Raw genomic sequence first — 18,041 nt, 5'->3', positions numbered from 1 at the left:
ATTTTAATCTTAATTAGTTTAAAGAGTCAAACTCAATTGTATTTCTTGTCAAAAAAAAAAAACTTGTACTAGTATTTTATTTACTGATGGTTTGTTCAATCTAACTCTTAACGTTGAAGCAGTGAAGCCAAAGGGCGAGCTAAGGCTTAGCTCAAAATAGTTTTGAGCCCTTCTTTTTGTTATGGAAACTTCGCAATGATGTATAAGAGTATAAGACGCGGTTCAAATCTTATATATATGCTACATGTAAGTATGTAATTACAAATTGTATGAATAATGAACTAGTAAAATTATATATATCTTAATGAAACACTGCACTGTTAGTATTAATACTTTCATATAATGCCCATCTGCATGGATTTTATTGAACTGAATTAAGCAAATTTACACAGTTCAGAACCCAGAAAAAAAATTTTTTTACAGAGAACCAAAGACTAGTATAATTCTTCCTACAACTGTGTAAAACAAGATTTTAACAAACTAGAAGTTTTTATAGGTGAAAGGACCAGCATCTTTTTATTACAATTCAAAATCACCTTGTACATTTTTCAGGACAGCTATCCTTTCTGCTAAATCGTCGAATTCTGGCATCCTCGGATGCACATGCCCATCATTGACATATGAAGAAGATCTTACGTGTCTAATAGAAGTTTTAAGCGATTCAGACTGCTGCTGATCAGGTTGAAGAGATATACTCTTGTCCGGTTTCCTTTGACTGTCGTTTGCTTCCTTAATTTGTGGAGATGCAGGCTGATCAGGCTCAGAAAAAAAGTATCTTCGTCTACCTGGAGGTGGAGGCAGCTCAGATTTTGGTGTTCCACTATCTTCTTTTCTTAGAGCAGCTGCAGCACTTTCAGGTACCTTTTTTTTTCCGAATTGAGTCAAAAACTTATCAAGTTTTGCTTCTTCCTCTGCGTCATCATCATCCAGATCAAGATCGTGTCTCCTTAAATCTGTGACCCTCGCACTTAAGCTACCCCTTGGATCAATCTCATGCTCAGCATTTCTGGTTGTGCTCGCAGTGCTTGTTGATGGCTTTAAGAACTTTGTTCTCACTGATCTTGGTCTAGCTTTAGTTGTGCCAATCACGTCATCAACCTCATTCTTCTGATTATTATCTTCGTCTGTATTATTACTGGATTTGATGTACGGAGCAGGAATTATTCTATTAGTGAACGGCTTTCTATAAGCATTGTTTGGAATTTTTTCTTCTTGCATGCTATTTTCTTCCTGTGATTCCTCTGCAATGTTTTCTTTCAGTCCTGTGCAAGAATTGCGCCTTCTGGATTTAACTGGAAGAGTCTGCTCTTCATTATTCTGTTTGACATTATCAACCTGTTTTCCTTTCACAAGATCTGTGGTAGACTTGTTTCTGAACAATGTTTGGCTATCACTATCCCCATTTACAGAAGCAGTTTTTGCAGGTTTTGCCTGAAAATGATTGGCATTATATGAGAAATAGTGGCCTAGAATTAGCAGGTACTCATACATGAAACCTTGTGGTAAACCAACTTACTTGAGTAGGAAGGCTAGGACTTTGCAGTTGCTGCTCCAATTGTACAGGATCCCATGGCACGGAGAATTCTTGTGCTATTTCTTGCATCAATTGCAGCTTCATTTGTGTTGAAGGAGGTCTCGACAATAAGTTCTCCGTGAACTAACCATATTATAAATTTCATACAAACGATCAGGTATGGAATTACAGACAGACCCAATTTACTTAAAGCCATATCAGCAGTAAGGCTATCAAAAATACCTCTTTACTGGTGAATGGCTCTAATGCTTTACCATATTTATCATAGAATAAATTTCTTAGCTCACGCAATTCAGGCAGATCAGAAAATCTAGCTGCAGCGTGTATCAAAGATGCCACGGCAACTCTGCATTCTTCAGGGCACTCACTGCAGAAAAAGCACTTGATATCAATACAACTGTGGTATGTAACGCTATTCTTAAGCAAACAGATGAACATAAGCACAATATAGAAATGACCTTGCAATTAAGGGAAAAGTCTTAGGCCCTCTTCAGTGTTATCTCTAGATTTAAAGACTTGTACTTTCATAATCCATATAGCACAGTTTATTTAATTTCATTCTGTATATCAAATGTACCGTTTGCAAATCCTATAGCAAGCATAATGTCCCATGGTCTAAACAATTACATGTGGTTTAAATGTTAGGTGAGTTTACAAACTATACCATCTAATCCATTTTCAAAGTTAAAACCTCTATACTCCCTCCATTTGAAATTAGTTGTCATATTGTCTCAACCTTCATAAACGACGTATAACAAAATCAGGACCACTATTATATTACAACACAAGTGACAATAGACGGCTAAAATTAGTACGAAATATATGCTAGTAATGTTACCATCAGTATCTGTATACCTCAAGGAATATTAGATATTCTTCCTCATATAACTAAAATACAAAGAGGGAATTAATTATTCTGGGGTCAAAACAAAATGAAAGGCAGTTGATATGATTGCTACCCACAACTTCAACAACCTATTTGACTTTACAAATTCTCTAAAAAACTAAGACCAATTTGACTTTACATATTACTTTATAGCTGAAATACTTGGTAAAACAATTAAAGTTTATGAGTAAACTCTCCTTAATGAAGAGAACACATGCTTGCCAATCACAATCATAACTTGGTAGTTGTAGACATGATATTGAAATATCATAAAAGTCTTCTATCTAAAAAAAAAAAATAGCAGTACCATAGTATACAAAGAAATAGACATTATGATCACAATTCACCAAATGCAAATGATACCTTTGCCTGTGCATTTCCTTGAGATTTTCGATGACGCAGGTGCAACATTGCTCTACGTACCCGTAACACAAGGACAGGTTTAACTCGACATATAGCCCTTCCGCCTACATTAACAGAAATAATATGACACGTAAGTCGTATGTCATGCCTAAATATCATTACGTAGGTACGACTAGTACATTTGAATGAAGATCACACCAAGAAATATCCAAAACATTAAGAATTACCATAGATAAAACATTTGCCCATTCGAGACGACTCCATAAAAAAGCTAAAAAGCTCACTCCAGTTTTCTGTAGGAATGTTGATCATATTTTTTATAAGTCGCTCAACATGACATGGGGCATGTTAGCACTCACCATATAACAAGGTGCTTGTATATAAAATTAACAAGCTTGTGCTTAATGAAAGTAAGTTACTATTAATTATCTACCTAAAGTTTATTTTGCATTAAATACAATCATTGAATTGCTGATGATTAGCTCTATTATTCTTAAATGTAGTTAACATTGTTTAGCATACAAATCATTTTCAAAACGTTACAAAAAGAATGGCATGCAAGTTCCATATACCCTTATACAGAATAGAGGGTTAATAATGTAGACGAGATTCGATCACGATATAATAGGTGAAAGAATAAGAAGATACCCTGCCATAGGCATTACGATCGAGGTTGCTTTTCAAAAGTTCAGCTATATCTTTCTTCAAAAACCTCTGCATTGCATTGCGTCTCTTCTTTATCACCTCTAGTCGCGTTTTTGTGCGACTCAACAATGATTTGCTGTTTAACATTCACAAATCAAAATTAAATTGAAATACTCAGAAACTCAATGCAATTAAAATCTTCATTAACAACTAAACCCAGATTCGCATTAGTTGATACGAGCAACAAAACCCCAGAAAACATGAAAATCTGTAACTACAATCAACAAAGAAAACCCAGAAAAAATCTTTAACCAGGAATCAGCGAAAACTCAGAAAAATCTTTCACTAGAAATCAATATGAACCCCGAAAAACCCAAAATCACATTGATAAAATCTACACAAAAACCCACAAATTTCAATAGAAAAAACAGAGTATCAAAATAATTCTAAAAATCATACCATTTTGTTCTGAAATTACTGCGAAAAATTCCGTCCAACATTTGTTCAGAATAATTTGATTTCCTCAGAATATTATAGTATATATAAAAGAAAAATAAGGAATGAAAAATTCGAATGTGGGAAGTATAATTGTTTGTGTTTAAGCCAATCAAGTCACGGAAAGAATGAGGTAAAATTTTGGATAAGAACAAAATTCTACCCAGAAAAATTAATAATCAAGAAAAAGAAAAAATAGGAAAAGAATCTGATAATTGATGAACTGTGACGAAGAAAAAATAACCCAGAAAAATGAAATTTATAGAGAGAGAGAAAGAAAGAAGGAGCAGCTGAGGTGGAGGGGGGATGCCACGTAGGAGAGAGAAAGCTAAATAGAGGCCAAGAGAATCTATTAACAAAGGTGATCTGAATATAAGGGAGTTGGTTTATCACTGTAATAGTCATACAAAAATATACAATATGGTTATAAAATGATAAAACAGGGTGTAAGAAATTAGGACATGGTTGGAGATGATTTGAACATTTCTAATGTCAAGTTGTTGTGATTGCCTCAACTTGGAGGTTTCAATTTGTAAGGTACTAAGGTGTAGTGTGGCCTATATCGATTGGGTTTATGGGTATCATTGGAAAAAAATTGTCACAAGTTTTTTGGTATAGTAATGTGACAACTTATTCGAATGCTTGTATTTAGAAATTTAGAAATAAAAATAGAATTTGACTTATTATGCAAAAAAAATATTCTATTTTTAAAATTATAGTGATTTATAGATAGTTAACACAAAACCGAATGTATATATTGCAATTGAGGTCAAGCTAGAATAATTTAGGTTTAAATATCCTAGTTATTATTTCGAACATCTAGAAATGATGGAGTAACAAAAAATAATAAATACATTAAATAAAATGTTATACAAGTATGTGATGATTGAGGGAAGTCAACGAACATATCCTTAACTTAATGGAATTTTATTCATGTATACAATTTTTTTTCATATTATTAAAATGATATGTTATTGATTGATAATACTTCATATCAGTTGATACAAAGTTATTTATAACAATGATTTTATCACGAATTCCTAAATTGATACAATACGAAATACATAGTATGTAGTATAATTATAAGTTATACTGCTTCACATATAGTGTTGCACATATCATAAGATTCATAACCATTATAATATAATTTCAGTTAGCAAAGAATATTTATTGGTTAAGATAAAGTTGAAGAGGAAAAGGATGAAAAAAAAGATAGGGGAAAGAATATGCAAGGCAAGGAAGCGAAAAGATAGAAATGAGCTGGATGATTGCAAGGCAATGGGTTGTAACAAACTAATTAAGTTATGCTTGATACTTACGTAGCCGGCGGAATAGGGTTGTGGTGGGGGCTCTGCTTCTCTACTTCTCTATCTCTTACTATATGATATGATATGATATACACAAATTATTTATAAACGTCGTCCTACGTTATACTTTTAGATTTGGTCTTCTTGTTCATCATTTTTGCAATTATGCTTCCCTTTTTAATACTACTTGGATTCTTTTTCTTCAACCTAAGCATACAACATAATATATACTTGTTGTTTTATGGTTTATTCTTCCCTTTTTACTAAGGTTTACATTGTGAATATGGATCGGAGTATATACATACATTAAGGTATCTACTTAGGGCCTGTTCTCATTGACTAGACTGAACTGAGTTAAGCTGAACTGAACTGAAATGAATATTTTATAAGAGAAGGAAATTAGGAGTTGAACTGAATTGAACTGAATTGAACTGAACTAAACTGAACTGAATTTCAACGTAAGAGAACAGACCCTTAACATCCAAGTGTAAACTTCTTACCTATTATGCTCTCGATCTACATATAATTAAGTGCATGAATTGAAGGGAGATGTACTACACCTTGGTCTATTATTTATGCATATGTATCATGAATATAATTATATATAATGGAAATATCCTTTACATGTTCAAAGCTAGATAAATTAAGAATCAAGCTAAGTGATCCAATGCTATTTCCTCTACTCAATTACTTTTCTTAATCGAGACAACCTTTAACTCTTTTGAATGCCTCAAACAAATTAATGAATTAAGATATAGTTGGATAGATGCCCCCATTTAACCCAAGCACTTTGACATATATAGTACCAATACAAGTTAGTATTCTAGTCCTTCTCGATATTCTATATATGCAGTATAAATAATAGATTTATAATTCTATATGCACAACAGGCATACATAAAATATTTTTAAAAACGTATACGCGGGATTACTGAATGTACATGATATATATGCTTAGATTATAATATACGATGATAATGTTGAAAGTGGTAGCTAGCTAGGTCTTGCAAGATGAATGTACATACAATCCACACTAACTCTTGTCTGTACATCAACTGGCCTTTTTCGTTAAGCATTAGTACACCTAGAGCTGTCAGTTTCTGACCCGAACCGTTAAACCCGACTGTTTCGAACCGATCCGAAAAGGAACTGAACTGTTTAAAACCCATTTTTTGGAAACTGGAAACTGACCCGACCCAATTTTTTCCAAACCGAAACTGAACTAAACCGAATTTGTGCAAACCGTTACTAACCCGACCCGTTATCAAGCCAAACCGTTACAACCCGAAACTGAAAGCAACCCAAACCGATTACGTTTAAATCCGATAGTAACCCGACCCGTTTTAAACCGAAAACCGTTAAAACCCGATAAAAATCCGATAAACCTAAATCGTTCCAACCCGTAACCCGTTGTGACCGAACCGGTTATAATCCGTAACCCGTTGTGACCGAACCGTTTACGACCCGTAGCCCGTTATGACCAAACCGTTTAAAACCCGTAACCCGTTATGACTGAGTCATTTACAACCTGTTACCCAATATGTTTATGATCTAATTTGTTTCAACCCACTACTCGATAAACCCAACTTATTTATGACTTGACTTGATTATAACATGACTCGTTCCTACCCATTATCTGACTAATTCGACTTGATAATCATCCGACTCAATTTTAACCCGATATGATTTTGATTAGAAACCCGTTTCAAATTGGGTAAACTCGTTTTCAAACCAACCAAGTTCAATCTAAACCGATTATAACCGAAACAATAATGGTTGGACCCGATTTCACCCGATCTATTTTGAACCGAAACCCATTTTCGAACCGACCCAGTTAAACCCAAACTGATTATGACCCGAACCAATTACGACCCATCCTGATTAAGACCCGAACTGTTTTTAACCGAAACCCACATTAAATGGGCTAAACCCGTTTTCAAACCGACCCAGTTCAACCCAAATTGATTATGACCCGAACCGACTAGAACCCGACCCGATAAGGACCCGATCCGAATAGAAACTGCAATTAAAAAAACCAAACCGAACTAACCCGATAATTTTCAAAACCGACCAAAACCGACCCGCTTATTATTTCAATCCGTTATAAACCGACCCGTTATAACCCGAAACTGATAAACCCAACCCAAACCCGAACTGTTTAACCGAATTGACACCCCTAAGTACACCCTAAAGTTGTCCATATTTGTTGCCAATTGTAACAAAAGTTACTACAATTAGAGACGAAATAAATACTAGAGGAAAGCAAAGGAAAGGGGGGTGGGAAGTGAGGAAAACAGCTGTGATATTAATCACATGGAATGTCTTACCTTAATTTCATGTCCAATTACTTGTGTTTTGTTATTGCTTGGTCCACAAGGTTTAATTTTTATACATGATTCATTGCTTTAATTTTGAATTAGCTAATGCTTGCAATTAAACACAGCCTGAGTTGCTGTACTCAAATGTTTCACTTTATTATAATATAAATGGATAAAACAATCCTCTAATTCATACACCAATAAATGTATCACACTATCACGTCTTCCATTTATGAGTGGGGCGAATGTTTGGTTAGGAGAGGTTTGAGACCAAAAAAAAAAAAAAATAGAGGCTTAGGGTAATTGAGGAGAAATGAGTCAAAACCTCTGTTTTCTTATAATGACAACATTTTGACATGTGTAGTATTCATATACTTCCTCCGGTTTTTTTTTTTTTTTTTTTCAGTTGTAACAGTTTGACTTTTACACTATTTATGTGTTTCACTTTGACTAGCTTTCACGATTTATAGTTATGTAAAAATATAGTCATGTAGGATCTTGTTAGATTTATCTCAACTTATACAATTTTAATATTTAAGGTCTATAATTTTTATATAGTGGTAACTAAAGATATTAACGATTAAAAACACGCATCGGCAAGCTAAGCGTGACAAGAGAAGTGTTGCACCTACTAGTATAAAAAAACAGAGGAAATACTTATTTTGTCTATATTTTTTTTATCAATATATAATAAACATATTTTATGATGTAAAATATTTTGGGATTAGTCTTGATGTAAATTTTCAATAAATCAAACTTTTATACAAGAAACTTCTTAATACTCCCTCCATTTTTAAATATTTGCTCTACTTTTCTTTTTTAACTGTTTTTAAATACTTGATCTACAACATAAATCATATTTTATTAATTTCATAATTTCTCTCCTCCAATTCTCTCTATTACTTTTGCTTTTTGCAATTTTTATTCTTCCACATACCATATTACCTCCATATTTTATTACTTTCTCCAATGTCTCCTAAAACATCGCGCATGGAGAAATGGAGCAAATATATAAAAACAGATGAAGTAATATATAATTAAAAATATTAATGGTTAAAGTTTTGGCATGTGTGTCAGAAAGTATTGCGATTATTATGAAATGGAGAGAATACCTTATAATAAATGGTAGATTGTGTCTGATTAGAAGAGGTTTGTGGTAACTGGTAAAATGGAAGGTTTAAGGTAAAATAAAAGTTTGACTCAAACCTTAAACAAAGTGTTTCGTATTTGGTTGCAAAAGGATGTAGGAAAAGCTTTGAGTCAAAAAAATACGTAGTAACTAATTTTGAAAATGCGTATATAAAGGTAAAGAATATGATTCCTTCCCCACACACACAAAAAATAAATAAATAAAAAAATAAAGAAGTTATTATGTCTATATAATAAACCATCAAAGGCCCAATATGTCTGTCCAAAACGAATAAATCAGGGGCCCAATAGGCCAGTATGTAACTCCAACATGCATTTTTTCTTTTAATAAATTTCTATCGTAATTATATTTTGAAGAGATGCATTCTTAATTTCGCTTATAGTTTTAAGCATGTAACCCTAGTACGGAGTATTACAAATATGTGACTATGGGTCTGTTTATATTTATTGAGCTGAACTGAACTAATTGGAGCTAAACTGAACTGAAATGAATATTGTATGAGAGAGAGAAATTAAGAGCTGAACTGATTGGAGCTAAGCTGAGCTGAAATGAATATTTTATGAGAGTTAAGAGCTGAACTGATTGGAGCTGAACTGAACCGGAATTAAGTAAATGTGAACATGCCCTATGTACTGGTCAATTGTGTGTGTTGGGTTCAATTCGGATATTAAAGTATCAAGTCATATTCTATTGAATTTGAGTTCTAATCATTTAAAATATAATCAAGTTGCACTCAAATCAAACTTTTACCCTCCTATAATCTCTTCTTATGTTCTCATGTAAGATTGTCCATTAATTAATGAATGACATTTTACTATTCCTTAAAAAAAGTTGCTTTCACATCGGATAAATATTTTTTTTTTTTTTTTATGATACAATTACAAATTTATGGCGATGCTTACTCAAGACCAATCGTCTTAAAAAGTGGGTAAAGAATTGTTTTTGATGATGAGAGTGTCCAAATAAAAAGGAATCGGAGAGGCAAATAATATGAGGGGGGATGGTAAAGGATTCAAGTTGAATTAGGGTCTGTTCTCATTGACTGAACTCAGCTGAACTGAACTGAATTGAGCTGAACTGAACTGAACTGAGCTGAACTGAACTGAATATTTTATAAGAGAAGAAAATTAGGAGCTGAACTGAACTGAACTGAATTTCAACGTAAGAGAATAGACCCTTAGTTTGTTTAGGTCTTAAGTTTTGATAATGCACAATATTCTTCGAATCTATCTACATTTATATCATTAATTAAAAGTGGAGGTTAATAAAAGCAGAGCAAACCCCTAAATACTCCACTATTAAAGTGTAAAAATAAATTATACTACCTCCAATTTTTTTAGTTGCAACTTTAGAATATTATTTGTGAGATATAAAATATTTCAAAGTTACAACTAAAAAAATCGGAGGTAGTACACAATACATCCGTCCAAAGATAATAAGACTCGATTGCTCGGATGCATTCAAGTATTTTTTGATGGTTATTTTTAAAAAAAATATCTTTTAACTGATAAAATTCGCTAATCAAGAACATAGTCTAACCATCACTAAAAAAAAGAACCATTGTGAAGATAAAATATGCCCACAATGTTCCATTTGGGTCAAGTGGGTGGTACGTCCGGCTATTATATAATCTTGGTGTCTCTACTTTTTAACTTTTTGTGTTGAAAATAAATTCGAAAAGGGAAGGTTACTGGGTTTATCTTTTCTGGAAAAAATTCCCAATTATTCTCAAACTCAAAAACCAGACCAAACCCTAACCCTAGACAACGCCCAATCATGTCTAAGCAAGGTTCCTCTCTCTTCTTTTTCGACAATTATCTTGAATCGATCATTGAATTTTGCTTTGAAACTGACAATTTTTGCCCTATTTTTGTTTGCAGGTGGAAAGTTGAAGCCTTTGAAGCAACCTAAGAAGGATAAGACTGAGTTGGATGAGGTATTTAATTTTCCATATTTATCTTTTTTTGTTTAATATTGATTTGTTTGTGATTTGGATCGGAAATTAGGTTTTGATCTGTATTGCTTATGCTTTGATTTGTTTTTTTGGTGACTGTCGAATGAAAAGTTGTTTGATTGCTGTTTTTGAGCTTACTTTGAATGTTAATTTAGTTATTTTCCCAGTCTTTTGCTTTTAAATCAATAATTTGTGTCTTATTTATTTATTTATGTCACTTGTGGAACTTTTTTACATTGGAGGTCCAGAAATTAATCCCTTTATAACTTAATAATTGAGCTAATACTTATTTAGTTATTTCGGAGATTTGATAGAAAGGTATAGATTGGCTCGAGAATCTGTTCATCAATCCTTCGTTGATCGAGGTTTTACTTCTAGACTGCATCTGTTTGCCCTGGATGTAGTAAATCTTTTAGTTAAGTTTGTATATGAATTAGTTAACTTTAGTGGTCCTGGTTGATCCATGATGATTACTGAGAAACCTAAGGCGGGGTGAGAGCTCGGTTGTTTGTTTTTCTTGCCTCAAAAATTGAGGTGAGTTATGATTGATCAATTCATTGTCTGTGAAGATATAGGTCGGGTTTCATACCTTATGACTACTGTTTATTGTTAAGTGGTGTACTGAGTATTCCATGTGTTCTGCTACCATGATCTTTGCTCCAAATTGTTAGTCTTACACTTAACAAAGTGTAGTGGCTTTGTTTTAGCACTATGTTTAAACTATGCTATCCCAGGACACATAATCGAGTGTTACGAGATCCACATCTAACGCAGGGTATGAGGGTAGGGAGTCTAGTAGTCTACGTCTGTATTTCCTTGATTTGATCAATCATTTCCTTCATTGGCCCTCTACTAGATAACCTTTCCTAATATTTATTTTTTGTGAGGCATCAATTGTTCCATATGTCTAAGTGGCTACTTTGGGAAACATTACTATGAGCTGTTCTCCTACTCCGAAATGCAACAATTAATTTTTCTTATTCCCGTTACCAAGTATTAGGCTCTTGTTATTTCCCTCCTATGCCAAGGATCTCCTAGTAGTGTTTTTTTAAAATGTGCTAATTTATCTTCATGTTGGATGTATGCCATGTATCTGGTTTTCCATGGTATCTCAAGTAAAATCGTATCTTCTTCTAGCTGTTTATAAATTTCTTTCTTCTATTGGGGACATGTCGTGTTTGTTATATTTTGGTATGTGTGATATGAATAGGACTTTGTCAGTATTATGTATCTGGATCCATTTTTGTTGAAATACTTTCATGACTTCATTTGTTTGTGATATAGGATGACAAGGCTGCTCTTCAAAAGAAGAAGGAAGAGGAGAAGGTGAGTACTTGGGATTTTTTTCCCTAGGTGTTGTGGCTTGTGGGAAAGACAGTTATATGATTTGATTTCTTTGTCTTGAGCAGGCTCTTAAAGAACTTAGAGCAAAGGCATCTCAGAAGGGACAGTTCGGAGGCTCAGGACTGAAGAAGAGTGGAAAGAAGTGAGGATGTTCCTGAAACAATATGCGATGAACCTTGCAATTATATGGTGTGATATTGTTATTGTGATAACTATCGTAATTTAATGGTTGATGTTATAATGCTAGTCCAACTCCTGAAATTGCTAATGGTTTTTCTTATATAAAACTAATAATTTGATGGCGAATACATTATCTTGGTCTGCATTTTTATTCACAGCCTATTTATCTTTTTATACTTTTCTTGCCCTTGATGAATATCTGTTTTATTGTTCTTCGCTACAGGTAACTGAGATATGTTCATACTTTTTGCTTAAGATGTGCTTGGTCTTGCCTAGGTTCATTTTTTATACTACGTAGATCAGTATTGGTAAATATAAGTTAGTGCAGTATGACCTAAGTTGCAATGCGGCATACCAAACAAGTCACGGTTAATTACACTACTTCTGTTTATACTCCAAACAAGTCACGGTTAGAAGAACCTGGGTACCTTGTATAGAACGTGTGGTTCGGGTTCAAAATTATCTACGTGTAGCTTATAGTCTTGGTACTTTGGGAATGTCAAACATAATAATATAGTCCTTGGAATAAATAAAAAAATGAGATTAGAGAGTAAAACAAATCTTAATTCACGAGTATAATACAAAGTATGATTTTGTATAAACAGAACACTATTTATGCTCTTATAAAATCATACTCCATAGCTTCTTAGCTAATTACAAGTAAATTCTAGGTATCTATAATTAGCACAAAGAAAAACATGGAAGTTAGAGAATTAAAACCAAAATATGAGGGAGACTTGGTAGTTGGTAATTTGGTATACTTAATAATTTCTGATTAAGGTTATATCAGTCTTCTAAGTAACATTCGACATGGTTAATCCATGAGCTATTCCTGTCACATTTTGCTATTTAAAACAATTAACTTGATTGATTTGCCACAAAGGTTAGCAAGCCTAAATAAATTACTAATTTAGAAGTCATTTATTACTATAATGATGGAAACGTAAAAGATATAAATTAGTCTTCAAATTGCCCCAAATTTTCATTTTCAAAGACGTGACATAATTTTATATTTTTATCTTTTTCAAAGGGTTACTTATGTCTCCTTTCTTCCATCGTTTTATTTTTATTTAAAAAGACTCTATTGTCATCTTTATATGTTGACTATTAATTTCGGACAGGTACGTACACGGTGTAATAGTGGAGATGAATTTACTTTTTTTTACTATGTTAAAGCAAACATAATTGAACAAATAAGTACAAGTAATATCATCATAGGCATATTTTGCCTCCAAAAATCGTCTCCTTTGCTCCCATAGTTTCCTGTTTTAGTTTTGTAACTTTTGTTACTTTTGCATCTCTGCAAGTTATCTGAATACCGTTCTCTTGGTCTTTGTTATCTGCAAGATCAAGCCAACAGGGCTTGCTTACACTTATTTTCAGGTTCTGTTTCGCACTGTTATCATCTAATCTCATCAAGATGTCTTTACAACAAGATGAATTATTTCCGATTAAGGGTCATGATGAAAGAGGGAGCAAGTATATCAAGTGATAAACTACACACACTCTTCATAAATCAAATGATAAAAGTTAAAACACAGTACACAACAATCAGAAAATCATACATCAGAGATAATTTCCTGAGACTAAAAACAGGTTTAATTTGTAAACTATGTAACAAGATTTATGTAGTAGCAAACATTTGTAAACCGTATTTAACTCTAAAACTGTTAAGCCACACTTGAAGCATATCCATCTTCATTCTGTCTGAACTGATACACCCACGCGCATAGCCTTGCTTTGGACACAACTCACTCTGCAAAATAACAGGACAAACAATGAGAATATATACTGTATAATGTATATCATAATCTATTGAAGAATATATGAATACTGAAAAACGAATATGAATATCGAAGAATTACCATAGTCTTGAAGGTTAGGATGAGTGGGTTGAAGGCGGTAAGGATAATACTGATGAGGCGATGAAGATGAAGTACCAAGCTGGAGTACGGTACTGCTACTTGGCTGGTCTTCTCCATAGATAAACGGCATCTGCCCCATTAGTTGCTGCTGCTGCTGCTGCTCTTGAAGTTGTCCACCTCCCATCAACTATGAGAATGAGATCAAATTAATTTCTTTATAAAGATAAACGCGGTCTAGAAGAGTAAGTTTTATTGTGACTTGCTTACCCAATGATACATGTTTCCATTGTCAGTCTGCAACAATTGTTCCTGCAGTACAATCAATTATAACCCAATATGAATAATAAAATTATGTAATTAGCTTAAAGAAATTATGGTTAAGAGAATTAGAATTAGTCCTAGCATAAATGGATATAGAATTAAGTACAAACACAATCATTTATTAATTTGAATAACCTTTCTGCGAAGATTTTCCATTTGCTGTTGCATGAGCTGGTTCTGGAAGACCAGAAATTAAACATTATTTCAGAATTTTTTTGACATGATTATAAACACATTTTTTTACTAAACAAAATTCTAAATAAAATCTCAAGACTTATAGTCCATTTCTTCCAGTACATAAAGAAAAAAAAAAAAAGAGAGAAAATATTAAACAGCAGTGAATTTTCTTGAGGTTCATCCAAAAAACCAATTAAGTCAGAAAAAAAAGACAGATTAATCACCTTTCGAACTCGAACAACATTCAAGGAAGACTCAAGCTTTTGTTCATGTTTATGCAAGTCCTCAAGGGGTAGAGGACCCAAATCCTCACCCAAGTAGTTCCTTATGCTTTGCTCGGCGTTGTGAATGGCTTCCCTTAACGCTTGCAGCTCCGAAAATAGTTCTGCCTGTACAAGGTATAATCCAACATTTATTCTTTATATTAGACTTATTAAAATTCATGCTAGTCATGATCATATTGGATTAAAAACAAGGGATTAATTAATTTTTCGTGTTTGTAATTAATAATTACCCGATTATCCTGTACTGGGAGCTGAATGCCTTGAACATTCAAATACCTCTGTATGGTTTGCTCTAGACTGCTGTCATGCAAACATACATAACACCTTTATAAGCTCGATCGATCACTCTAGGTCGCCGACCATACAGTCAAAATTAAGAGTACCTTAGCTCGTACAAAAAACACTCGGACCGTGATACTAAGGCCATGTAGTCAATATCAAGTTATACACAACTGATTAATAAAAACTCGTTCAAGGGTCTACAAATCGAGTAACTTAAGAGTCGATATCAAAAGCACAAATAGGTCAAGAAAGCATTGAGGAAGTTGAGCTATTATTCAACAATTTAATTGAATGTGTTTATGTTACATTGTTACATAATTATATAACATCAAGGTCCTAGCAAAATTAACAAATAAAATGAATTTATATAAATTGTATTAATTGATTAGTAGAGTAATAATATACTTATCGCCCCATCAAAATTAATATTTGGAAATTGATCGAATTATAACTTAGGTACATCACATGGATTAATCATTTTTTTTTTTTTTTTGAAACAACATGGATTAATCATTTTAGTCAGGATTATCCAAGTTTTTTATGCTATAATTAACAAAACAGCATATATATTAGAAGAAAAAAAAATAGGGTAAGAAAAATTAGATTAATTCTAATAACATAATTTATTTATTTTTTTTTAAAAAAAGACATCATGAAATTGGTCAAAGATCTCCAGAGATCTGCAGTTAAATTAAAATAAAACTGAGTAAAAGTAATCATTTCAAAACCACATGAAAAAACATCAGAAAATTAATTGATGAGAGGAAAACCCTAGCTAGCTTAGCTACATACTTATAAAAGATGCACAAGAAAATCATGTAAAATTTTATCAAAAACAATTAAAGTTATAAATTTAATAACTTTGATTTCAACTAAATCTAATTAAATAAGAATAATAATCCACATTATTAATTGACATTGACCTGTTGGAAGATTCAGGAAAAGTATGAAGTTTTCCAGTTCCAGAAAAGATAATGAGACCAATTTGAGCATCACAAAGAATGGCAAGCTCTTTGGTCTTCTTCATTAGCCCTTGTCGTCGCTTCGAGTAGGTCACCTGCCTATTAGTCCTGTTCTCTATCCTCTTCATCTCTATCTTTCCCCTTCCCATGCTGTATGTGTTGCTCAATTTTCTTCCTCCCAAAAAAAAAAAAAAAAAAAAAAAAAAAAAAAAAAAAAGCCTCCAAGTGAAAAATGTATGGTATCATTATGTAAGTTAATAATTAAAGAAATAAACTTAGCTAGATTTGTTTTCAATTTATTTGTGGGAAATATATGTTGCTGAGTAAATATGTCAAAAATAACCACAAAAAAATAACTCACATATTACAAGGTTTAAGGCAAAACCCATGTTAAGTAAATTTGTCAAAAATAACCATCATCCTCCAAAAAAATTTACAAGCATAAACCACCACATTTAATACCATACTATTATGATCATAAACTGGAAATATAAATAAACAAATGGTGTAGTAGCTAATTAGGCCGCGTCTTGTAGTTAATTAAACCGCGCCTTAGGTGTGATTGATGAAGGGTATCAAAAACAGGAATATAAGGGGAAAGAGATCAAATTCTAGGAAAAAAAAAATAAGGAAAAAGGCACAAAAAAGAAACAATAATAATTAAAAAGCCCTTTCATTAACACCATTTGAAGAGATGATCAAGGTAGCAGAAAAGTCTTAGAAGCTTACTCTTTTTTTTCCTGAATTTACACAAATCAGCCCTAATTTGGATTTCTTGATTTCTCTTTCTTACTTCTTAAACTCACTTCTACTCCTCAAGCAAGAAATCATAAGTATATGTAATAAGAAAAAGGGTTTATTTTTATTTTATTTTTTGATATAAAAAAGGGTTTTTTAATAACAATAATTGTATGTGTTATATATAGTTCATATTGTCTATTTTAAGTTAACCAACTTTTAAGTTTCTGAAATATAGTCTTTCTATTATAGGAAAAAGTAGGGTTGAGTTCAATAAACCTAAGTTAAATTTACACCTTTATTTTTGCTTTCACTTTGTGTGAGAAACTGAGAATCAACATCCAACCAACCCACTCTTCCCTGACTAATTATGTTTAATTTGTGTGATGAAGACTTATAAGTGGAATCATAATCAGACGAGATTGTTCATATATACTATCCTCTTTATAATAAACGCGTAATTTTTGGGTTTACTACTTTATGCTCCGCGTAACTAATAGTCTTATACCTTAGTGCGTTATGACCTGTATTACAACAAGTCATACTAATTACACTATTTCTATTTATGCAACAATTCAGTGTATTAACTTGTTGCATTGTAATTTTGGGTTCAAAATTATATACTTGTTGCGTATAGTCTTGTACCATAAAAATGTGATCGAGAAAGTTCATTCAAAATACAAGACAGTGATTATTGATTAGAATGAATTTTTGTTGAACAATAATGTAACACTACAAAAACATGGAAAGAAACCTCTTAAAATTGGCCTAAGAAGTCTCTTAGAGAAATCACCTTTTGTAGGGGGTTTGTTTGCTTAACTTGAGAAACCCCTTTTCTGAAAAAGGGGTTTCTTAAATCCAATTCTGAAATCTTTTTACTGATTCTTTTGGCCATTTTTGTAGTAGTGCAATGAGATAAACGAGGTTAAAGAGTACAATCAATTAACTCATAGCTACATAGCTAGTTACAAGCTAAGTAATTTTAGGTAGCAATAATTAGCATATAGAAATATATAACATATTAACATGCATGTTATATAGAGAACTAAAATCCAATTATGAGGATGACTTGGTATATACACAATAAAAACTGAAAAATGTCTAATCGTTGCAAATAATATGTAACGGAGGTAACAAATATCATCTAAGCCTCTTCACTAACTAATTACAATCTAATCGACTTAATCCTTTATATAGTTTTTTTGGTGTTTAGAGAGTCACAAGGGCAGGGGTGAGA

The 18,041-nt window shown here is 32.6% G+C and overlaps 2 protein-coding genes and 1 long non-coding RNA gene across 3 annotated transcripts; 1 reads left to right on the top strand and 2 right to left on the bottom strand.

Annotated features, from left to right (window-relative positions):
• Nucleotides 1-339: 339 nt before the first annotated feature.
• LOC145560087 (uncharacterized) lies at nt 340-4,218 on the bottom strand. The gene is made up of 6 exons (XM_081621344.1): nt 3,888-4,218; nt 3,432-3,564; nt 2,784-2,887; nt 1,757-1,901; nt 1,517-1,657; nt 340-1,431 (listed from the first exon to the last, which is right to left on the bottom strand). The coding sequence occupies exons 1-6, from the start codon at nt 3,926-3,928 to the stop codon at nt 520-522; spliced, it is 1,476 nt and encodes a 491-aa protein (XP_081477470.1). The 5' UTR covers nt 3,929-4,218; the 3' UTR covers nt 340-519.
• A 6,112-nt stretch (nt 4,219-10,330) lies between these two features.
• LOC145558688 (uncharacterized) lies at nt 10,331-12,351 on the top strand. The gene is made up of 4 exons (XR_014092597.1): nt 10,331-10,486; nt 10,578-10,633; nt 11,936-11,977; nt 12,061-12,351. It is a non-coding gene; the product is annotated as an uncharacterized LOC145558688 (long non-coding RNA).
• A 1,448-nt stretch (nt 12,352-13,799) lies between these two features.
• Nucleotides 13,800-16,273, bottom strand: LOC145557897 (MADS-box transcription factor 23-like). Its single transcript, XM_081619075.1, has 7 exons — nt 16,028-16,273; nt 15,053-15,119; nt 14,763-14,927; nt 14,497-14,538; nt 14,308-14,349; nt 14,018-14,227; nt 13,800-13,931 (listed from the first exon to the last, which is right to left on the bottom strand). The coding sequence occupies exons 1-7, from the start codon at nt 16,213-16,215 to the stop codon at nt 13,800-13,802; spliced, it is 846 nt and encodes a 281-aa protein (XP_081475201.1). The 5' UTR covers nt 16,216-16,273.
• Between the last annotated feature and the right edge of the window lie 1,768 nt (nt 16,274-18,041).

The sequence above is a fragment of the Chenopodium album genome, chromosome 9 (assembly GCF_948465745.1).
Source record: "Chenopodium album chromosome 9, dcCheAlbu1.1, whole genome shotgun sequence".
Taxonomy (NCBI): Eukaryota; Viridiplantae; Streptophyta; class Magnoliopsida; order Caryophyllales; family Amaranthaceae; genus Chenopodium; species Chenopodium album.
This window is presented reverse-complemented; position numbering and strand designations above follow the sequence as displayed.

What these genes read in the sequence shown, in the direction of transcription:
- LOC145560087 (XM_081621344.1), bottom strand. Translation starts at nt 3,928, where the DNA reads ATGTTGGACGGAATTTTTCGCAGTAATTTCAGAACAAAATG. An exon ending in AGCCATTCACCAGTAAAGAG is followed by an intron (nt 1,658 to 1,756) that starts GTATTTTTGATA and finishes TAATATGGTTAG; the next exon opens with TTCACGGAGAACTTATTGTC. An exon ending in GTCCTAGCCTTCCTACTCAA is followed by an intron (nt 1,432 to 1,516) that starts GTAAGTTGGTTT and finishes AATCATTTTCAG; the next exon opens with GCAAAACCTGCAAAAACTGC.
- LOC145557897 (XM_081619075.1), bottom strand. Translation starts at nt 16,215, where the DNA reads ATGGGAAGGGGAAAGATAGAGATGAAGAGGATAGAGAACAGGACTAAT. An exon ending in TGGAAAATCTTCGCAGAAAG is followed by an intron (nt 14,350 to 14,496) that starts GTTATTCAAATT and finishes ATTGTACTGCAG; the next exon opens with GAACAATTGTTGCAGACTGA. An exon ending in ATTCTTCGATATTCATATTC is followed by an intron (nt 13,932 to 14,017) that starts GTTTTTCAGTAT and finishes GTTATTTTGCAG; the next exon opens with AGTGAGTTGTGTCCAAAGCA.